This window comes from Octopus sinensis, linkage group LG9 (genome assembly GCF_006345805.1).
Source record: "Octopus sinensis linkage group LG9, ASM634580v1, whole genome shotgun sequence".
Taxonomy (NCBI): domain Eukaryota; kingdom Metazoa; phylum Mollusca; class Cephalopoda; order Octopoda; family Octopodidae; genus Octopus; species Octopus sinensis.
The window spans coordinates 56,819,784-56,843,510 of NC_043005.1; the positions used below are offsets into that span (position 1 = coordinate 56,819,784).

Genomic DNA, 23,727 nt, shown 5'->3' on the forward strand with positions numbered 1-23,727 from the left:
CGGTGCTTGAAGAATAAAGATGAGATTGATTGGAATAGAACCTGGAAATGGCTGCAGAAAAGAGACTTAAAAGGGCCCACTGAGGCATTAGTGTGCAGCACTCGAGAACAAGCTCTCAGAACCAACTACTCCAAATAACACATTGATAAAAGCACTAGGATGTGCTCTGAGAAGTGAGAAAGTATAAGCCATATTGTTAGTGAGTGCTGTAAGCTTGCACAACGTGAATATAAAAGGAGACACGACAATGTGGCCAGATATGTCCACTGACTGTTGTGCGGTAAAGCAAACTTTGAGAGAGCCAAACAATGCTATGAACACAAGCCAGAGAGGGTAATGGAAAACGAACATTACAAAATACTCTGGGATTTTAACATGCAGTGCAGCCAAGTCATAGAGGTGAAACAACCAGATATCTTGACTCATCCATAAAGATGAAAAAGAAGTAAAAATAATATTGGGTTGGCAACTAAGTTCCCACCGTTGTTTTTTAATTTTGGAATTTATTACGTTTTTAAATTTTGGAATCTATTTTTTTTCAAGAATTCTATTTTTGAATCATTTTTTAATCTATTTTGTTTTTTGTTTTTTTCTAGTTAATTTTGGTTAATTTTTGTTTATTTTTAGATCATTAAAATGGAATGTCAAGTTAAGAAAGACGAGCATTTTCGACATCGCCTTCTTTTTGCTTTTAATCAAGGTTCTAAGGCCGCAAAAGCTGCTTGTGACATTTGTGCTGTGTATGGAAAGGGTGCCATAGCTGAAAGAACCACTCGTGATTGGTATGCCAAGTTCAAAAGTGGAAATTTTGATCTCAAAGACGCACCTCGTTCTGGTCGTCCAGATGAGTTTGATGAAAAACGATTAAACCAAATTTTGCACAAAAATTCTCATCAAACGACAAAGGAACTGGCAGAGAAAATGGAATGATCCCACACTGCTATAGAGAAGCATCTTCACTCGATGGGAAAGGTTCAGAAGTATGGAGCATGGGTTCCGCCTGCTTTAAGTGACAACAACAAAAACCAACGAGCCACAATCTCCACTGGTTTGCTTGCTCGTCACCACTCAATTCATGGACACAAGCAAGGATTTCATTACCAAATTGTTACTGGTGACAAAAAATGGTGCCTGTACATCAATATGAAGCAGCATAAGGAATGGCTTAACCTCAGTAAACAAGCAATACCACGCGTGAAACAAGATCTTCATCCGCATAAAATGATGTTGTGCGTATGGTGGGACTGGGAAGGGATTATCCATTACGAATTGCTTGAATGGAACCAAACGGTCAACGCGGAACTCTATGTTCAACAAATGGAACGACTCAACATGGCTATTCAAGAAAAAAGACTTAATCATCAGCAAGGAGTTCTTCTGCTGCACGGCAACGCCTGCCCTCATATCGCCAATATGACCAAGGAAGCCATTCAAACACATGGCTGGGAAGTGCTGCCACACCTGCCATACTCTCCTGATTTGGCACCAATGGATTTCCACCTTTTTCAATCTCTTTCAAATGCTATGAGCGGAGTTTTGTTCAATACTAATGCAGAATTGAGAGCTTGGTTGGAGTCGAAATCGGGTGATTTCTACCAATGAGGTGTTGAAAATCTTGTTGAATGTTGGGAAGAAGTTGTAAACAACAAGGGTGAATGCATTATTGATTAATTAGTTGTTATTTTTTATTAAACCTTTTAAAAAATTTTTATTTATTAGTTGCCAACCTAATAGATGCTGCAATACCAGGCAATTCGAGGGTGAAATGTAAGGAAACAGAAAAAGATTGGAAATACCAACCACTGCAGGATGAGATAGGAAAGTTATGGGGCATAAGGAAAGTAATGGTGATACTGGTGGTAACTGGAGTATTAGAAGCAGCTTCCAAGGGCTTTGAAAAACATATCAAGAATATTGGAGCTGCTGTCAGGCTCGAGGTCACCCAGAAGACAGCACTACTTAAAACCTTTGGTGATTTGTTGTTCCTGCTTTCAAGTAAAGAATAACCAGTAATTAAGAACTATCCAAGAGGCTTTCATCATCATCATCATCATCATCATTTAGCGTCCGTTTTCCATGCTAGCATGGGTTGGACGGTTCAACTGGGGTCTGGGGAGCCCGAAGGCTGCACCAGGCCAGTCAGATCTGGCAGTGTTTCTACAGCTGGATGCCCTTCCTAACGCCAACCACTCCGAGAGTGTAGTGGGTGATTTTATGTGCCACCGACACAGGTGCCAGACGAGGCTGGCGAACGGCCACGCTCGGATGGTGTTTTTATGTGCCACCGACACAGGTGCCAGTCGAGGCTGGCAGACGGCCACGCTCGGATGGTGTTTTTATGTGCCACCGACACAGGTGCCAGATGAGGCTGGCAGGTGCCAGACGAGGCTGGCAGACGGCCACGCTCGGATGGTGTTTTTATGTGCCACCGACACAGGTGCCAGATGAGGCTGGCGGACGGCCACGATCGGATGGTGTTTGTTACGTCCCCAAAGCACGGAGGCCAGTCTATGCGGTACTGGCTACGGCCACGTTCGGATGATTTTCTTGTGTGCCACCGGCACTGGTACCACAAAGATACAAATTCCATTTATGTTCATCTATTTTGATTTGTTTTGATTTGATTTGATTTTCACTTGCCTCAACAGGTCTTCACAAGTGTCACTTGCCTCAACAGGTCTTCACAAGTGTCACAAGAAGGAAGGTATGCACAGGTGGACTGTCTACGTCGCCGGGTCTTCGGATGGTGTCTTTATGTGCCACCGACACAGGTGCCAGATGTGGCTGGCGAACGGCCACGATCGGATGGTTTTCTTGTGTGCCACCGGTACTGGAACCACAAAGATACAAATTCCATTGATGTTCATCTATTTTGATTTGGTTTGATTTTCACTTGCCTCAACAGGTCTTCACAAGTGTCACGCGTGTCACACACTTGCCTCAACAGGTCTCCACAAGTGTCACACACTTGCCTCTGCCTCAACAGGTCTTCACAAAGTGTCACACACTTGCCTCTGCCTCAACAGGTCTTCACAAGTGTCATAAGAGGGAAGGTATGCACAGGTGGACTGACTACGTCGCCGGGTCTTTGGATGGTGTTTTTATGTGCGGTGCCAGGTGAGGCTGGCGAACGGCCACGATCAGATGGTGTTTGTTGTGCCCACAGCACGGAGGCCAGTCGATGCGGTACCAGCTACGGCCACTTCGGATGGTTTTCTTGTGTGCCACCGGTACTGGAACCACAAAGATACAAATTCCATTGATATTCATCTATTTTGATTTGGTTTGATTTTTGATTTTCACTTGCCTCAACAGGTCTTCACAAGTGTCACACACTTGCCTCAACAGGTCTTCACAAGTGTCATAAGAGGGAAGGTATGCACAGGTGGACTGACTACGTCGCCGGGTCTTCGGATGGTGTCTTTATGTTCATAATATAAAAAACAATGATGATGATAATAAAGATAGAACCCCTACAAAAATCAGCTCTGCCTGGAACTGCAAGAATCCTTCATAGGGTTCTGGAAGCATGATCAGTAAACAAATGTCACCTTAGTCTGGTGGCTGTGGACAGCTGACACTTTCCATCATACCCAACAAAATAAACTGAGGAGGTTTCATCAAATAATAATAATAATAATGGCTTCAAATTTTGACACAAGGCCAGCAAATTCGGGAGGCAGGAACAAATTAATTACATTGACCCCAGAGCTCAACTGGTACTTATTTTTATTGACCCCCAAAAAGATGAAAGGCAAAGTCAACCATGACTTAATAATAATAATAATAAAAAATACCCTGATGGAGTAGCAGGCACTGGCTTTCATGGCTTTTGATCTTAACTGATTGGAAATGCTATCATATACATGCTTTGTCTTGGTATACATGATGGACTACAGCAAATATTCTGCTCTATACCATAGATTTGATTGTTAGTTGCTTAACCATAACCAGTCAAGCACATATTGTCAGCCCTTAATGGCTTTGGGGTTTGAATAATTCACTTCTCGAAATATGGGTGTTTCATTTATCATCCTTAAACAAACCTTATTGCAGGACCTTTTGAGCAGGATGGGCTACTTAACATTAAGAAAATTCTAACTGGGCCCCACCTGCAGTCATGCACTGTTTATCTTGATATGAGATCACCAAGTCACACACATATGGTTGTGACGCATGTGCCTGGTGTACCTTTATCAGATGAGGAGTCAAGATTGGTATATTGGGCTTCGTATATTTGATAATGATAATGGTCTCAAATTTTGGCAAAAGGCCAGTAATTTTGAGGGAAGGGGTCAAGTCAATCACAATGATCCCATTACTTGACAGGTACTTTATTTTATCAGCTCCAAAAGGTTGAAAGACAAAGTCAACCTCAGCGACATTTGAACTCATGACATAAAAAGATGGAAGAAATGCCACCGAGCATTTTGTCCAAAATGGTAATGATTCTGTCAGTTCACCACCAACACAAACACCACCAGTTGTACTAGTAAAGTAAGTAACTGCAGAATATGGGTGAATGGAGAAACAAACAAGTATACAATCTAGTTGACCAGTCTTACTCAAGAAAGAACACATCCCTAGACATGATAACGATAAGACTTACATAATTAGAAGTTGTGTCAGCACTATGAAATACCAACAAAAAGAAAATAGCAGGAGGCAGACACCAGAAAAGGCTTCCAAGAGTGCTAAATCAATTATACTCTGGGAAATGCCAGTACACACAGGCAGCGATATCAAGGCTAATCTACCAGATATTGCTACCACTGACAACTAGGATGAGAAATGATATTTTTAACAAAGCACATTCATTAGCATAACTAAATAACCAGGTGAAGCATTTAGTCTGCTGCTCTAGTAGTTCTTATTGCAAGGCCAACACTTAAGTTGGAGCTTACCTGTATTCACAGTGTGGACATTTATAAGGTTTCTCTGGGTCGTGTATTCGGAGATGTCGCTTTAGATGAGCTTTCCTTGTGAACTTTTTGGCACATATTGTACATTCATAAAGCACTTCTGCAGGCAGGTGAACCATTTTCACATGCATCTTCAATATATACTGGTCCTATACAAATAATGAAATATATACATATATGTGTAAATATGTCAATCTTCGATATATACAGGTCCTATACAAATCATGGTGATGATGATATATATATATATATATATATATATATATAAAATAATATTAGGGAATATCATTCCAAACTTACAGGGAAAAATTCAATTTAGTAATACTAAGTCAAATTTCACAATATATAATATATGTATATAAATTAGAGAAAAACCACTTTTTATCAATTCAACAATGAAATAACAATGATATAATTAAATTATACCATATAGTAAAAAATTAAATATACAATAAAAACATATACCAATAATTAAGTAATGTACAAAATAATAAATAAAATGTATATAATTGGTAAAAGTGTTTCGTAGCTATATTTTCAAACTGATAATAGTAAAATCAATTCAATTTAAATAAAGGATTATAATATAAATGATTTTTATAATAATAAATCTAATTATCTGAATTATGATAAGCCTTATTTAGGTAACTATGGTCTTAATAAAAATAGGTATTATGATAATATAAATCATACATTTAATAATGGAATAAAAAATAAAAATAAAAATAAGATAAAACTTCAATTAATGATAATAATAAATTTAATAATATTACAAAAATATTATGTTTTTGTTTCTCATTGTGTTCAACGTTTTTTTGATGTCCTGTACCCATATATGCATGTATATATACATATATATGTAGGTATGTACATATATATATTAATCTTGGATCACAACATAATAGACCTGTCTATGTTTGGCTCAAAAGTAGCCAGAGACATACAGCCTAAAGGAAGCACCCCAAATCTCTCCAATCTGAACTTCCACAAAGCAAACTGGAAATTGATACAAAATGTGATCCTCAGATAGGACTGGCCTAAATGTCTCTCTACACTAGACTTTGGCATGAAACTAGAATATTTTATGTCTGTTATGCAAACCATATGCCAGAAGTATGTCCCAGAGCACAAGGATAACACAAAAAGGAACAAGATTCCATGGGAGAGGAAGATCCTCATATGACAGGCGATGGTTGCAACATTTGTGCACATTTATTAGCTTTGTTTTTGTTGATAAGAATTATCAACAACATTTCCTATTACCATGATTTAAGAAGGCATACAGAAGTATGCTAATGATCAGACATAATCTCTTGTAGGAGAGAAATGTAAAATAAAGTTTGTTATAAACAACACAAACACTTCATAATTTAATAGCTTTCAATGTTATACGTGTTAAACAGGAATCATTTTTATTTAATAAAATCTAATCATAGGTAAGCAGATTAAATCATAGGTAAGCGGCTAAATACAACTAAATTGAAAACCATTTCCCCTGACCATACTGGCAATTCTGAAAACTTTTGAGTGCAAATTTTATATGAGTAGAAGCTTTTTTTTAACAATTTTTATCCTGAAAATCACCTGCGTAAATTACACAGGTGTGCAAATTGCACAGGCTTTTACAATATACATTTATTTATTTACATATATATATATATATATTAATTCTTTAATGTTTCAGCTTCAAAGCTGCAGTCATGCTGGGCCACCACAGTTGACTGAGCTATGCCATTATTTGAGACCTCTGATACCTGGCATTTGGTCAATGAGGGAGTTTGATGCCTCTGCCCTCATCTGTGTTTTCTGACGTGAGGTAGGCTTGTCTGGAATCCCTGACACGAAGAGATCCAGTTTTGTTTTAAAGACACTTTAGTCACTGTCATGAGTCCAACACCCTAACCACTAAGCCATGCACCTCTGCTAGTTGTACAGTAGCACAACTACACTACACAATACATCCATGTTTTACAATTCCTCATACTAAAACACCAACGTTATCACATACAACATTCTAATATGTTCACACTAACACTTCCTATACAACACACTAACACTACTGGACAACTGAAATCAGTATCTATCTATCCGCTCAGTCAAAGTCGACTCTCGGTTACTCGTTGGATCAGTGTCCTCCAGTCAGTTCTATCCTGCGCTGCTTCTTTCAGATTGGCTATGTCCATTCCGGTATGCAACCAGTATAAAACACACTTATAGCCATATATCGTCACCACACAATGTAGCAAAAGATCAACTACATGGTCCTCTCAATCAGCTAAAAATAGCAGCCACATATCCCTGAAATATCATCCCACGGATTTTTTAAAAAATGGGGGGAAAATCCATACAAAAATAATGGCCACAGTCAAATGACTGAAACAAGCAAGAGAATAGTGATATACAATAAAAGTCAGGATAGCCACAGCTGGAATGCCTCTTGTTCACAGGCCTGCTCATTCAGGAATGGATTGGGATAAAGATCAGCAATAACAACAACACTAATATATACAAAATAGCTGCTCAACCAAAACTACATAAAGTATATCTACACAAATCACCATGTAATATTTGCCACTCAACTCACAATTGAGAGGTGTTAACAATCAACTCTCTCAACCATCTAAACAACAACAACAACAACAACTACTACTACTACTACAAATATTACCCTACACCACTGTTCAACTCACCTTGTATGTTTTTCCACACAACTCACAAGTGCAACCATCAGCACTGTGCCTCATCATGTGACGCTTGATTACATATGCATGTTCTGATGTGAATCCACACACGTGACATAGACACCGAGGGTGGTTCTCCTGCAAAGACACAAACAACAAGAACATAACCTTTTGCTTTACACCCGGCTTTCAAAGATAATAACAACAGTAAAAATGCAAAGTAACCACAAAACCGCCCTCACCGCCGCCGCCGCCGCCACCACCACCACCACCACCACCACCACCACCACCACCCTCATTACCACCAATACCTTTATTATCATCATCACCATCATCATTATCAAAAAGGTAAACATGAAGAATTTAGTCACACTGGTAGAAGTTTCTCCTCTGTTGAAACTAGGAAAATTATTGAACGATACATTGCTATAGTAATAAAATGATGACGACAACAATAAAGATGTTGATATCAATGATGATGATGATGATCATCATCATCATCGTTTGACGTCCACTTTCCATGCTGGCATGGGTTGGACGATTTGACTGAGGGCTGGCGAACCAGATGGCTGCACCAGGCTCCAATCTTGATCTGGCAGAGTTTCTACAGCTGGATGCCCTTCCTAACACCACTCCGAGAGTGTAGTGGGTGCTTTTATGTGTCTCCAGCATGGGGGCCAGTCAGGTGGTACTGACAACAACCTCGCTCAAATGTTTTTACATGTGCCACCAGCACAAGTGCCAGTAAGGCGGCGCTGGTAACGATCACGCTCAAATGGTGCCTCTTACATGCCACCGGCACGGAAGCCAGTTAGCCACTCTGGCAACGATCATGCTCGGATGGTGCTCTTAGCACCCTACTGGCACGGGGCACAAGTACCAGTAAGGCGACGCTGGTAACGATCACACTCAAATGGTGCCTAATGATGATTTCTGTTATTAGCCACAAGAGACAAAGGCATTTTGAGTACAAAACTAGAGTTATCGTCATAAGCATCATCATTTAACGTCTGTTTTCTGTGCTGGCATGAGTTGGACGGTTTGACAGAAGCTGGCTAGGCTGAAGATTGCACCAGGATTCACTGTCTGTTTTGGCAGGGTTTTTTATGGCTGAACGCCCTTCCTAACACCAACCACCTTATAGAGTGGCCTTTTTTTATTGAGTGAAAAAAGGAAAAAAGTCAACAAAACAAAAGATACAACAATAAAAAGTCTCACAAGAAACATTAGAAGAGATACTATAAAGTGGTCCGTAATCAATACAGCACGTGCCACATCTGCTGGTTTCCTCCAGTGGTACTATAACACTTCCTACACAACATCTAAAATGTCAATATAAAATCAATATTCGCTTAATTGTCTGTAGCGGCCTTGTTGCATGGCAAAGAAAAAAGAATTACATGAGTGGAAAAAAAAAAACTCTGTTTTGTTTTTTCAAGCAAATGATTCTGCAGTATTTATTCAGGCTCATTACATTGAGTTCAAATACTGCTGAGGTCAACTTTGCCTTTCATCATTTTGGGGTTTGATAAATAAAGTGCCAGTCAAGTACTGGAGTCAATGCTCTCAATTAATCCTGGTTTCAGGCCCTTGTGCCTATGCTAGAAACAATTAATGATGAGACGGATGCGGGGGTGGGATATTTCACTAGTATTTGATGAAGGGGTGCTGGTACCAGTCAACTTGTAGGATCTTCTTCTTCTTCTTCTTACAGCATTCACCCAGGGTGGGTTGAGCTGGCTTCATTCATCCTCAATGCTGTATCTCTCACAAACGCTGACCAGGCCTGGCGATTTGGGGCTAACGACCGCGTGATCTCCAACCACTCCTTATTCCAGCGGCGAACGCCATAGATATGGGGGGCCTAGGTTGGGTTCCAGATCAGCTTTGACTGTCATCAGCCAGGTTTTTCGTTGTCCACCACATCGCTTTCGCCAACCCTGAAGAGGAGCTGGGGCAATTGTTTCATAGATGAATTCTCCTGGCTGACGACGGAGGGCATGACCCAGCCAACGCAGATGTCTCGTTAGGATGACTTGTTGAAGGGAGGTGATTCTGCACTGGTGTCGCACCGAATGTGGGATCCAGTAAAATGTCTCTGTAATGACTGGACTTGACAGAAATGACAGCCAAATGACCTTCCAATCTTACTTTACTATCTTTGTGAAAAGCGGATACATTAAATAATGTATTCCTTGAGGAACTAAAAGACAGGAGAGGAAAATCTGGAGTATCTTTCGTTATAAATCTCTCAGATTGAATCAGGGCTCACTCGGGAATATGAAATCTACTAAGGGTTGCAGAGTTGAGAATCATGACTCTGTATCAGCAAACAGATATGTACATCACATACACACACACATACAATCGCATATACATACACACAATGTCACATACATATCAGGGCCAAGGGAAGCAGGGACAAATTGAAACAGAAAAACAAAGCAAAAATCTTGTGTTTCAGAATTTCGCTTTGTAACCACATGGTTTCAGGTTCAGTCGCTTTGCACAGCACCTTGAGTAAGTATTTCCTTATACAGGCCTGGGACACTCAATACTTAAATGAATTTATTAGATGGAAACTATGCAGAAGCTCGTCATATATGTGCATGCGTGTGTGTTTTGTGCATGTATGTGTATGTGTGTTTTGTGCATGTATGTGTGCGTGCATGTGTGTCATTGTGTACATCTCTATCTCTGTCCTTTCATTGCTTGACAACAGATGTAGATTCTTGTACAAAGACCAATCATCATCATCATTTAGTGTCCGCTTTCCATGCTAGCATGGGTTGGATGGTTCAACTGGGGTCTGGGAAGCCAGAAGGCTGCACCAGGCCCAGTCTGATTGGGCAATGTTTCTATGGCTTGATGCCCTTCCTAACACCAACCACTCCATGAGTGTAGTGGGTGCTTTTTACGTGCCACCGGCACAGGTGCCAAACAAGGCTGGCAAACGGCCACGATCAGATGGTGCTTTTTACGTGCCGCCAATAGAATAAATAAAATAGACTTAAATGCTAGGATCAATTTGTTCAACTGAACCCTTCAAAGCAGTGCCCAGCATGGCAGCAGTCCCATAATTAAGACAAATAAAAGACAGAATAAAAAGAATTAAATTCTTTGGAAACCTTACTTTGAAATGATTGTATAAATCTGTTTTGTCGAGGGAGACGTATGTACAACACTTGCATTTCTGAACAGTCTCCGGGTGGTTAGTTGACAGATGTTCCTGGAACTGCTGTTGGTAGTATGCCTGGAACTGGCATTTGTTACAACGCAAACGTTCCAAGTCATTCTCTGTTGCTTTCAAACCTGCCAATGAGATGAAGGAGAAAAGAGAAAAATATGTGATGATAATACTAAAAATAAAAATAATAATAATAATAATAATCCTTTCTACTGTAGGCACAAGGACTGAAATTTAGGGGAAGGGATTAAGTCGATTTCATCGACCCCATCATCATCATCATCATCATTCATTTAGCGTCCGTTTTCCATGCTAGCATGGGTTGGACGGTTCAACTGGGGTCTGGGGAGCCCGAAGGCTGCACCAGGCCAGTCAGGTCTGGCAGTGTTTCTACAGCTGGATGCCCTTCCTAACGCCAACCACTCCGAGAGTGTAGTGGGTGATTTTATGTGCCACCGACACAGGTGCCAGACGAGGCTGGCGAACGGCCATGCTCGGATGGTGTTTTTTTTTTTTTATGTGCCACCGACACAGGTGCCAGACGGGGCTGGCAGACGGCCACGCTCGGATGGTGTTTTTATGTGCCACCGACACAGGTGCCAGATGAGGCTGGCGAACGGCCACGATCGGATGGTGTTTGTTACGTGCCCGCAGCACGGAGGCCAGTCGATGCGGTACTGGCTACGGCCACGTTCAGATGGTTTTCTTGTGTGCCACCGGCACTGGTACCACAAAGATACAAATTCCATTGATGTTCATCTATTTTGATTTGATTTGATTTGATTTGATTTGATTTGATTTTCACTTGCCTCAACAGGTCTTCACAAGTGTCACAAGAAGGAAGGTATGCACAGGTGGACTGACTACGTCCCAGGTAGGGGCCACGGGTTATTGCCTGACTAGTCTTGCCGGGTCTTCGGATGGTGTTTTTATGTGCCACCGACACAGGTGCCAGATGAGGCTGGCGAACGGCCACGATCGGATGGTGTTTGTTATGTGCCCACAGCACGGAGGCCAGTCGATGCGGTACTGGCTACGGACACGTTCGGATGGTTTTCTTGTGTGCCACCGTACTGGTATCACAAAGATACAAATTCCATTGATGTTCATCTATTTTGATTTGTTTTGATTTTCACTTGCCTCGAAAGGTCTTCACAAGTGTCACAAGAAGGAAGGTATGCACAGGTGGACTGACTACATCCCAGGTAGGGGCCACGGGTTATGGCCTGACTAGTCTTGCCGGGTCTTCGGATGGTGTTTTTATGTGCCACCGACACAGGTGCCAGATGAGGCTGGCAAACGGCCACGATCGGATGGTGTTTGTTACTTGCCCACAGCACGGAGGCCAGTCGATGCGGTACTGGCTACCGCCACGTTTGGATGGTTTTCTTGTGTGCCACCGGCACTGGTACCACGCACAGGTGGACTGACTACGTCCCAGGTAGGGGCCACGGGTTATGGCCTGACTAGTCTTGCCGGGTCTTCGGATGGTGTTTTTATGTGCCACCGACACAGGTGCCAGATGAGGCTGGCGAACGGCCACGATCGGATGGTGTTTGTTATGTGCCCACAGCACGGAGGCCAGTCAATGCGGTACTGGCTACGGCCACGTTCGGATGGTTTTCTTGTGTGCCACCGGCACTGGTATCACAAAGATACAAATTCCATTGATGTTCATCTATTTTGATTTGTTTTGATTTTCACTTGCCTCAAAAGGTCTTCACAAGTGTCACAAGAAGGAAGGTATGCACAGGTGGACTGACTACGTCCCAGGTAGGGGCCACGGGTTATGGCCTGACTAGTCTTGCCGGGTCTTCGGATGGTGTTTTTATGTGCCAACGACACAGGTGCCAGATGAGGCTGGCGAACGGCCACGATCGGATGGTGTTTGTTACGTGCCCACAGCACGGAGGCCAGTCGATGCCTGACTAGTCTTGCCTGGTCTTTGTGTGCCACCGGCACTGGTACCACAAAGATACAAATTCCATTGATGTTCATCTATTTTGATTTGTCTTGTTTTTCGCAGGTCTTCACAAGTGTCACAAGAAGGAAGGTATGCACAGGTGGACTGACTACGTCCCAGGTAGGGGCCACGGGTTATGGCCTGACTAGTCTTGCCTGGTCTTCTCACGCACAGCATACTTCCATAAGTCTCGGTCTCTAGTCATTTCCTTAGTGAGACCTAAAGTTCGAAGGTCGTGCTTCACCACCTCGTCCCAGGTTTTCCTGGGTCTACCTCTTCCACAGGTTCTCTCAACTGCTAGGGTGTAGCACTTTTGCACACAACTATCTTCAGCCATTCTCGTCACATGACCATACCAGCGCAGCCGTCTCTCTTGCACACCACAACTGACGCTTCTTAGGTTCAACTTTTCTCTCAAGGTACTTACACTCTGACGATTATGAACACTGACATTACACATCCATCGGAGCATACTGGCTTCATTTCTTGCGAGCTTACGCATATCCTCAGCAGTCACGGCCCATGTTTCACTACCATGTAGCATGGCTGTACATACACATGCATCATACAGTCTGCCTTTTACTCTGAGCGAGAGGCCTTTTGTCACCAGCAGGGGTAAGAGCTCTCTAAACTTTGCCCAGGCTATTCTTACTCTAGCAGTTACACTTTCAGCACACCCACCCCCGCTACTGACTTGGTCTCCTAGGTAGCGGAAGCTATCAACTACTTCTAGTTTGTCTCCCTGGAACGTGGTAGAAGTTGGTCTCTGCACATTTCCAGTGTTTATTGCTCCTGAGCATCTGCCACAGACAAAAACTATTTTCCTAGTTAGCCTTCCTTTGACATTGCTATGGTATTTAATCTACTGACCCCAAAAGGATGAAAGGCAAAGTCGACCTTGGCGTAATTTGAACTCAGAGCATAAAGACAGACAAAATACCACTAAGCATTTTGCCTAGCAGCTAACAATTCTGCCAGCTCACCATTAATAATAATAGTAATAATAAATGACTTCAAATTTTGGCACAAGGCCAGCAATTGTGAGGGGAAGAGTAAGTCAATTACACTGACCCCAGTGACCAACTGGTACTTTATTTTATCAACCTCCAAATGAATGAAAGTAAAAGTTCACCTCAGTGGGATTTGAACACAGACTGTAAAGAGCCACAAGAAATACTACAAAGCATTTTACCCAACGCTCTAGTAATTCTGCCAATCCACCACCCTTTGATGAATTACATAATTAATTACATAAATACATGAGAGGTGTGGTGGTGGTGGTGGGGAGGACAATCTTTTATATCAACCTCTGTAGTGGGGGATTACTTTATTTTATCAATCCCAGAAGGGTGAAAGTCAAAATCTATAAAACTATATATATATAATGTAAAGTATAGAAGCCATCTTATCATGGCTAACCACATTGGGGAGGGGGTGTTACTGTAGCTTTATAGCCCCAAGAGATCTTCGCCTCTAGCTGGCTTTAGACATAATATCTGTGTCCTTGGAGTATTTGCAAAGGGAGGCCATCCCTTCCTTGAAAGCCTGAGTGATACGCTCGAACTAGTTTCGGGATTGTTGTCCCTCGTCAACGGGCGGTAACCACCAGGTAGCGATACTATCTTTATTATAGGCACGATGGCCTGAAAAATAGAGGGGACGATACAAAAACGGGACGTGGGGTACATAGAATAAAATAAAATATGTCATGAAATGAATTATGTATAATGAATTTGTATGAAATGTTTACAAGCCCCCCAAAACTTGTAAAATCATTGAAAATACAGTTCTGTTATACTGGCCGTTCATCTGTTAAGTACTCTAAAATATCTTCCTGTTCTATTAATGCAGGCAAACTCTCGTATCGAACATATTGCGTTATGTAAACACTTGAAAAAACACTTTTCAATTTTACAAATGTCTCTTTATCTACTATTGCCGACTTTACTTTATCATCAAATATTTCTGGGTTTAGCCTAACTCTTATTAACCCTTTCTTACCTGCCAGTCTTTTTTCTATTTCTTTATCTTTCATGTATAAAATTACTGCCTTGAGATTCTTTCCTACTGGTCTTCTTCCTTCTTTACATGCTTTTAACTTCTCTGACACTTTTCTATCCCACTTTTGTTCTATCGATAAACGTTCCTCTTCTATCTCTGGCTCTTTTATTCTCTTATCTTCGTACATACTATTATCCTTTTCCTCTATAGTCTTATTTTTCGTTTTTTTCTTTTTTTGAGTTGTAGGTGGTGATTCCACCCTCGCTCTTTTTCTATCTTCTTTTCCATCTGTTTTTTCTTCACCACTTTCTGCAATTTCTGTGTTTACACATTCCACCGTTTCCGCTTGCACCACATCTGTCTTATTGTTGTTCGATGTTCTAGTCGGACATGCATCTTTCATGTGTCCTCTTATTTTGCACTTGTAGCACACTGGTGGTCTCCCCTCCACCATGACTCTCAGTCGAGTCTCGTCGGGGAAAACCAACTCTTCTGGGATTTTATACAGATCAGGTATGGTTACATGAATCACAACCTGCACTGCATAACCCCACCATTGTACATCTTGAGATCTTTTACATTTAAAATTTCAACACCTTCTTTGCAGTTAAAGACAACTGCTGCTAATATTCTCTCCATTTTTAGCTCTGGCGAAATCTTACTTATTCTTATTCTAACTGCTCTTTTCCCACAATAACTCGGTAATAAAATCCATTTTTCTGATTTTAATATTTGCGTACCGTTCTTCTTCGCTTCGCCCTCGCTTTTAAAATGGACGACAACTGTCGCATATTTTCTACCTCTGTTATAGAAGGTAGGCTCTCCTTCAAGTTTCTGCAGACAACATTCAATCTCGGCAGTTTCTGCCAATTCTAATTTCTTTGACTCTACCTTCCATGTTCTGTATATTATTATCTGTTTTTCAGCTTCTTTAGCTTCTTCTTCAGGTGGTGTAATCCTTACACAGTCACCTTCCCTTTTCAAGCTGTCGAAGTAACTCTTCAAAATATCATTTTCTATTGTGACGTCTGCCAACTGTATTTCGCTTGTAGACAATTTCTTGCTTGCTGCTCCTGCATATGATTGGGTTTGCATTTTGAAGAAGAAAATTTCCCAAAACCCCAAACACTTCCAATAAATCACTCGAACTCACCACCTCCACTCAATATCAACGCAATCAACTCCAACGGGCGGCGGTCATTCAGCGACGACGCAGACGACACGAGAAGCAAGACTCAAAAACCAGGTAGCGATGAAAGTGAAGGCTCCTTTGCAAATAGATATAAGTTTTTCTAATGGCGTCTGCCACTGATGTCGAAAAAGGAACAGTAAGCATAATTAAATCTCAGAATGAGATTGAAACAGTAATCGCTCGATAATGTAAAGTATAGAAGCCATCTTATCATGGCTAACCACATTGGGGAGGGGGTGTTACTGTAGCTTTATATCCCCAAGAGATCTTCGTCTCTAGCTGGCTTTAGACACAATATCTGTGTCCTTGGAGTATTTGCAAAGGGAGGCCATCCCTTCCTCGCAAGCCTGAGTGATACGCTCGAACTAGTTTTGTTTTTCGACATCAGTGGCAGACGCCATTAGAAAAACTTATATCTATTTGCAAAGGAGCCTTCTCTTTCATCGCTACCTGGTGGTTACCGCCCGTTGACGAGGGACAACAATCCCGAAACTAGTTCGAGCGTATCACTCAGGCTTTCAAGGAAGGGATGGCCTCCCTTTGCAAATAATCCAAGGACACAGATATTGTGTCTAAAGCCAGCTAGAGGCGAAGATCTCTTGGGGCTATAAAGCTACAGTAACACCCCCTCCCCAATGTGGTTAGCCATGATAAGATGGCTTCTATACTTTACATTATCGAGCGATTACTGTTTCAATCTCATTCTGAGATTTAATTATGCTATATATATATATATATATATATATATATATACAGGTTGCAGTGAATAAACTGTCCTCCAAACGACTTCGGAATTTCCTGCAACTCTTCTAGGTGGCCTCCTTGTTTAAGTTGTTGAATGTTGCCATAAACCTTGCTTTCAGTTCATCTCTTGCTCAACTGCACCCCAAACATAATGATCAAGGGGGTTACAGTCTGGGGAGTTAATTGGCCAAATATTAGAGGTGATGTGGTTACAGGAATTGTCTGACAGCCATGATTCGGTTCCCCTGCTTGTGTGGCATGGTGCAGAGTCCTGTTGCTAGACATAGAGTCTTCCAGCAACCACTCCCGTGACCCAGTGCAGCACTACCACCTCCAAGCACTTGATGTAGGCCTCCGTGTTGAGTCTGATGCCATGTGGGAAGATGAATGGATGCATATCGAAATCACTAGTTATCACTCCAAACACCATAATGTTGACAGGATGTTTGATTTTTATCACTCTTGGTACATGTTTTGGGGACATGGCAAGCTAACAGTTGTTATGTGTGTTCACCATCTGATCCCAGCAGAAATTTTTCTCGTCTGTGAAAAAACAAAGCATGTTTGGTTGGAGGGGATGCTTGAGTTTGTTCAAAAGCTTTGTAGCACAATCTGCTTTCTTTTCCTTGATAGTTTGGGATAAAAATTGGCACTTTCTCATCTTGTATGAGGAATACCAAATGTTTTCATGCACTACCTGTCTGATAAGAAACTTAAACGCTCCCATGTCCCTGGCAATGGACCTGATTGACTTCGAGGGATTATTGTCAATCATGGCCTAGATCTCACCAACAAATTCAGGAGTTCTTTCCTTATCAGAACAGAGTGAGTTTTCCGAACTGCCATACCTTCGAAATCACTTTAGACTCATCCAACTCTTTTCAAATTCTCTGCAAAGCGATACAGCATGTTGTTTCCAAATTTCTGGCAGAGTAAATTGTGTCATGGTGCTGTTTTTCTCATAGATGGTGCCCAACTGACCCTACTATACTGTGAAATCGACAAAATCAAAAACAAACAATGCACAGAATGATTGCCTGTGTTGATGGTCACAAGACCATATATCACTCATGTGCTTTGTTTTCAGTTTTGGTATCTACAGCTCAATGCCATTCTTACCAGCAACCACATTGCAAAGTATACTGAATGCACTTTATCCTAGCACCAGCACTAGAGAGAGTGTTGTGACCTCAACAGGACTAAAGGTCGCTTGCAATCTTATGCTGTCTCCACTCAATCAGAACAGTATACTATTTGCATTTTATCATAGTACCAGCACTAGTGAGGTTGACTTGTAACAGATTGGCTAGAGAGTCCTTGCTATAATCTATCATGTGTTTCTATGCAAAAGATAACATCCAAGAAAGTGAGTGGAAGAGAAAGAGACAACAGAGAAATCAAGGAGGACAAGGAAGGTTACAGGAGGAAGAGAAGCATGTCACTAGAGAGTGGCTTGGGGAAGAGGGAGAGAGGACCAGCAGAACTGAAGGATTGATGCTATGGATTATCAGGCAGGGTAAAGGATAAAGACCCCTTTCAGTCACCTAGACAGTACCCCTCTGAGGCATAAGTCTGAGCAAGGTTGTTATGAAAGACCAGCAGTTGTCCATGCATACCAGACTCCATTCTCCATGCCACTGATGTTGTCGAAGGAAAAGACAAAGGTCAATACAGCTTGGCACCAGCAACATTGCAACTTATTTCTACGTCTAAGTGAACTGGGGCAATTATCAGCATCATCATCGTTTAACGTCCGCTTTTCATGCTAGCATGGCTTGGACGATTTGACTGAGGACTGGCGAACCAGATGGCTGCACCAGGCTCCAATCTGATCTAGCAGAGTTTCTACAGCTTGATGCCCTTCCCAATGCCAACCACTCTGTAGTGGGAGCTTTTACGTGCCACCGGCACAAAGGCCAGTCAGGCGGTACTGGCAATGGCCACGCTCAAATGGTGCTTTTTATGTGCCACCTGCACAGGAGCCAGTCCAGCGGCACTGGCAATGACCTCGCTCAGGTGTATTTTCACGTACTACCGGCACAAGTGCCAGTAAGGCAACGCTGGAAACGATCATGCTCAAACGGTGCTTTTTATGTGCCACTGGCATGGAAGCCAGTCAGCTGCTGCTCAAACGGTGCTTTTTATGTGCCACTGTTTTTGTGTGCCACCTGCACAGGACCAGTCCCAGCCACGGGCAATGACCTCGCTCAGGTGTATTTTCACGTACTACCGGCACAAGTGCCAGTAAGCAACGCTGGAAACGATCATGCTCAAACGGTGCTTTTTATGTGCCACTGGCATGGAAGCCAGTCAGCTGCTCTGGCAACGATCACACTCGGATGGTGCTCTTAGCGCTCCTGTAGCACGGATGCCAGTCATTGAATTTGATTTCAATTTCGCAAGCAAAGTTTAGTGTCCAATGAAGGAAAGGTACACATGAGTGGGCTGGTTACACCCCTGGCATAGTCCATGGGTTATGGTCTCACTTGGCTTGCTGGGTCTTCTCAAGCACTGCATATTTCCAAAGGTCTCGGTCACTAGTCATTGCCTCAGTGAGGCCTAATGTTCGAAGGTTGTGCTTCACCACCTCATCCACAGGTTCCCTCAACCGCTAGGATGTGACACTTTTTCACACTGCTATCCTCATCCATTCTCGCCACATGACCATACCAGCACAGTCGTCTCTATTGCACACCACATCTGATGCTTCTTCGGTTCAACTTTTCTCTCAAGGTACTTACACTCTGTTGAGTATGCACACTAACATTACACATCTAGCAGAGCATACTGGCCTCCTGAACATTGCCCAGGTTATTCTTATTCTAGCAGCTACACTTTTCAGCGCAACCCTCCCCTGCTACTGACTTGGTCACCTAGGTAACAGAAGCTATCAACTACTTATAGTTTTTCTCCCTGGAATGTGGCGGAAGTTGTTCTATGCACATTTTCAGTGTTTATTGCTCCTGAGCATCTGCCACATACAAAAGCTATCTTCGCAGTTAGTCTTCCTTTGATATTGCTGCACCTCTAATGTGTCCATAGCTTACACTGGGTACATCTTATAGAGTTTCTACCTATGCCTTTTCTACAGATCAAGCAGGGCTATCTACCAGAAGGGATTTGTGGTTTGTCTACCTTCCTACCTATTAGGACTTTGGTTTTAGCATAGGTTGACTCTAAAGCCCTTTGATTCTAATCGTTGTTTCCACACCTGAAACTTCTCCTCCAGTTCTGATAGTGACTCAGCAATTAGAGCATGGTCGTCGGCACAGAGGAGCTCCCAGGGGCATCCTGTCTTGAATTCCTCTGTTATTGCGGACACATTTCTCTCCTACAACATCACGATTCTTTCTCACACACTGTCTTGCAACATGAAACACCTCAAGTCTTTGGTCCTCACAGCACAGAATACTGGCAAATTTTTTCTTATCTGCTTCCCCTCTGGCTAAATAAACCTATGTCCTAGCTTCCCTTCTGGCAGGATGACACAATTCTCTGCTACCACCGTTCTTCCAGTTCTTCCAAGCCTGTTTCTTTTCTCTAATAGCCCTGTCAACAACATTGTTCCACCACCATATTATTTTGGATCGAGAGGGGACTTGGAACATCCACAGATCTGGTCAGCGGCCCTCAGCAGGTTGTCTTGTAGAAACCTCCAGTTGTCTTCTACATCGTGTGAAGCTATATCCCCTTCTATTTCAAAGTCTTCGAGTAATATGTCTCTAAATCTCTGTCCATTCGCAGGATCTTTAAGCTTCCAGGTGATGTGAAATAAAGTGATGTGAAATCAGGCATTGCTTACATTAATGAGACTGACAGAATAATAGAGCAAGTAGAGAAGAAACAGTGAATGATTGATGAGCAATGGGAAATTGATAAATTTGGTAAGGGATGGTGGAGCAATAAGGAGATGGATCATAGGGAGAGGAAATGAAATGGACATTAGGAAGATGGTGGGCAAATGCAGACAAGTGCACAATGGGTAGGAGACACAATAATGTACACATACAAGCATGTACATACAAATACATATACATGCATACATCTATACATATCATGCCTCTTCCCAGCACCCCATATATATATATATTATATATATATATGTTATATATATGTATATATATATTATATATATGTTATATATATATATAATATATATGTTATATATATTATATATATATATATATATATATATATATATGCTAGCCGTATGAAAGATGGCAAATCCCCAAGGACATACTCTCCGGAGAGCTTGCTAGGGGTACTAGGTCTGTGGGTAGACCGATCTTACGTAACAAGGATGTTTGCAAAAGGGACATGAAGGCCTGCAACATCAATATTAGCGGTGGGAGGCATTGCCGCAACCGCGGAGAATGGCGACGTACCGTAAAAAGGGAATACAAAGGAGTGACAGAGAGAGAGAGGAGAAATGGAAAGAAAGAAAGAGACGTAAACAAGAGACTATGGCACTACAACCAGCCAGGAACAGTCTTCACTACATTTGCGGTACCTGCCAGAGGGAGTGTTTGTCCAGGATAGGACTACACAGCCACAGCAGGAAATGTATCAGGACATGAAATATAAAAGCCGGACTAGACTACTTTATGCGCAACTCCATTGTCTCCCGAGACAGAAAGGATGCCAACCAACCAATATATATATAGTGACTGCGGGTGCTGGGTAGCACCTACATTGCTAGAAACAAGAGTCAAAAACTTTTTTTGTGGCTATAAGGGTCTTTGACTCTTGTTTCTAGTAAAGTAGGTGCTACCTTGCACCCTCAATCACTATTAGTGACAATTGAATTTTTCCTTTTTAGTTTTATATTGCATCTGGCCACCTTTGTTATTTTATATTATATATATGATACATCTCTATTAACTTTGGAAGTTGTGGCATTCATCCCCTTCCAAAGTAATTAGAAGAGTAAATGAAATAGCAGTAGGTAGGAATTGAACTTTTGTTGCTGGCTCAATATGCTTTTTCTAAAACAGTTCACCCTTAAAAAATTATAAAGTATGTAAAATAATAGGTATTGAACCCAAAAATGTATGATGCAATAATTACCGAGTTTGATTGGATCTTTCTTTGGTAAAAACATTGGTAAAAAGTTCTCTGGAATCTGGATAATGGTTGGCGGAGCACTACTAGTGATAACCTCTGTCGAAGACTCGCTGACACTCTTGCCTTCGTCTGAAGTAACTGAAACATTTCAGTTAAAGAATGAGAAAGGCATGAGAGCCGCATAACAATGCAGAATGAAGAGAAAAATATGTTTTAGTTAATCCAATATTTCAGCTTTAACAATGCCTAATCTTGAACTGAAAGATTCAAAGTGAAATGATAACAGTCTCATTTACTGATAGACTTGACAGAGGAAAGTAAAGGTCTGAGAAAAGAAAAGATGGAGAAAAAAGATGTTAGTGTTGTTAAATAGCTCTAGGTTAGTCTTGATGAACCAGGCCAGTAACGAGTAGAGAGCTGGTCGAATGACTAAGAGCAACCCTCAGGTCCAGTGCTCCAGATATATGCAGACTCCATCTAACTGAAGATCACATTATGTGCTAATGTAGGCTGCTGTGCAGCAGCCCTAGCAGATTCATTCTTTTTTTATATCTCTGTATGATAGTTGGTGGAGGCACATTCCAGGGAAAAAACTATAAGTAGTTGATAGCTTCCATTACCCAGGTGACCAAGTCAGTAGCGGGGGTGGATGCTCTGAAAGTGTAGCTGTTAGAATAAGAATAGCCTGGGCAAAGTTCAGAGAGCTCCTACCTCTGCTGATGACAAAGAGCCTCTTGCTCAGAATAAAAGATAGACTGTATGACGCCAGTATGTTCTGCTGGATGTATAATGTTAGTGTGCATACATGACAGAGTGTAAGTGCCTTGAGAGAAAAGTTGGACTTAAGAAGCATCAAACGTAGTATGCAAGAGAGACAACTGTGCTGGTATGGTCATGTGTTGTGAATGGATGAGGACAGCTGTGTGAAAAAAGTACCCATCAATCATTGGGCAATAAACTGCGCTTGCAAAGACCTGTTGAGGCAAGTGAAATCCTTGTTGTGGCCGATGACCGTACCGCCTGACTGGTACCTGTGACAGTGGCATGTTAAAAGCATCGTTCAAGCGTGATCATTGCCAGTGCCACCTGACTGGCTCCTGTGCTGGTGGCATGTAAAAAACACCATTCAAGCATGGTCATTACCAGTGCCACCAGACTGGCTCTTGTGCCAGTGGCATGTAAAAAGCACCATTTGAGCATGGTCGATGCCAGTACCGCCTGACTGGCCCTCGTGTCGGTGGCATGTAAAAAGCATCCGCTAAAATCTCAAAGTGGTTGGTATTAGGAAGGACATCCTGTTGTAGAAACTTTGCCAGATCAGATTGGACACTGATGCAGCCTTCTGGCTCGCCAGTCCTCAGTCAAACTGTCCAATCCATGCCAGCATGGAAAGCGGACATTAAACGATGATGATGATGATGATGACGATGATGATGATGATGATGAGTGTAAACTGAATGCTAAATGGTTAAAAAAAAAACTCAGGAACTGAAAGATTAACACAGAGGAACTGCAAAACTGAAAATCTCAAGGACTGAAAAACTGAAAGATTGGAGGATTAAAAAACTAAGGAACTGACAAATTTTTTTTAAAGAATTATGAAACTGAAAGATTGAAAAAGAAAAAGAGACTTGAGAAATTGGAGAACTAAGGAACTGAAGGATTAAGAAAAAAACTAGGGAACTGAAGAATTAAGGAACTGGAAAATTGAAGACATGAAGAACCGAGAAACTGAAACACTCACCTGATTGACTTGTTGAATTTTCAGCAGTTTTGGAATGTACTTTTGAAATTTCTTCATTATCATCTGTGGACCCATCTGTCTTTGCATTCTCGGTTGTATTGTCTGTGAAGCAAACAGAGAGGACATTGAGATAAATATATATATATATATATATATATAAGTTCAGCAAAAATTTAGATTCAAATGAATATGGTACTTAATTTAGATGCACCAGAATTCTGTATGGTGT

At 41.7% G+C, this 23,727-nt stretch overlaps 1 protein-coding gene across 1 annotated transcript in view; it reads right to left on the bottom strand.

Annotated features, from left to right (window-relative positions):
* Positions 1-23,727, bottom strand: part of LOC115215614 — a 79,561-nt gene that overhangs the window by 10,224 nt on the left and 45,610 nt on the right. The window contains 5 exon segments of the mRNA XM_029784837.2: positions 4,905-5,071; positions 7,613-7,741; positions 10,737-10,915; positions 21,758-21,892; positions 23,499-23,600. Coding sequence (XP_029640697.2) covers positions 4,905-5,071; positions 7,613-7,741; positions 10,737-10,915; positions 21,758-21,892; positions 23,499-23,600 — 712 coding nt within the window.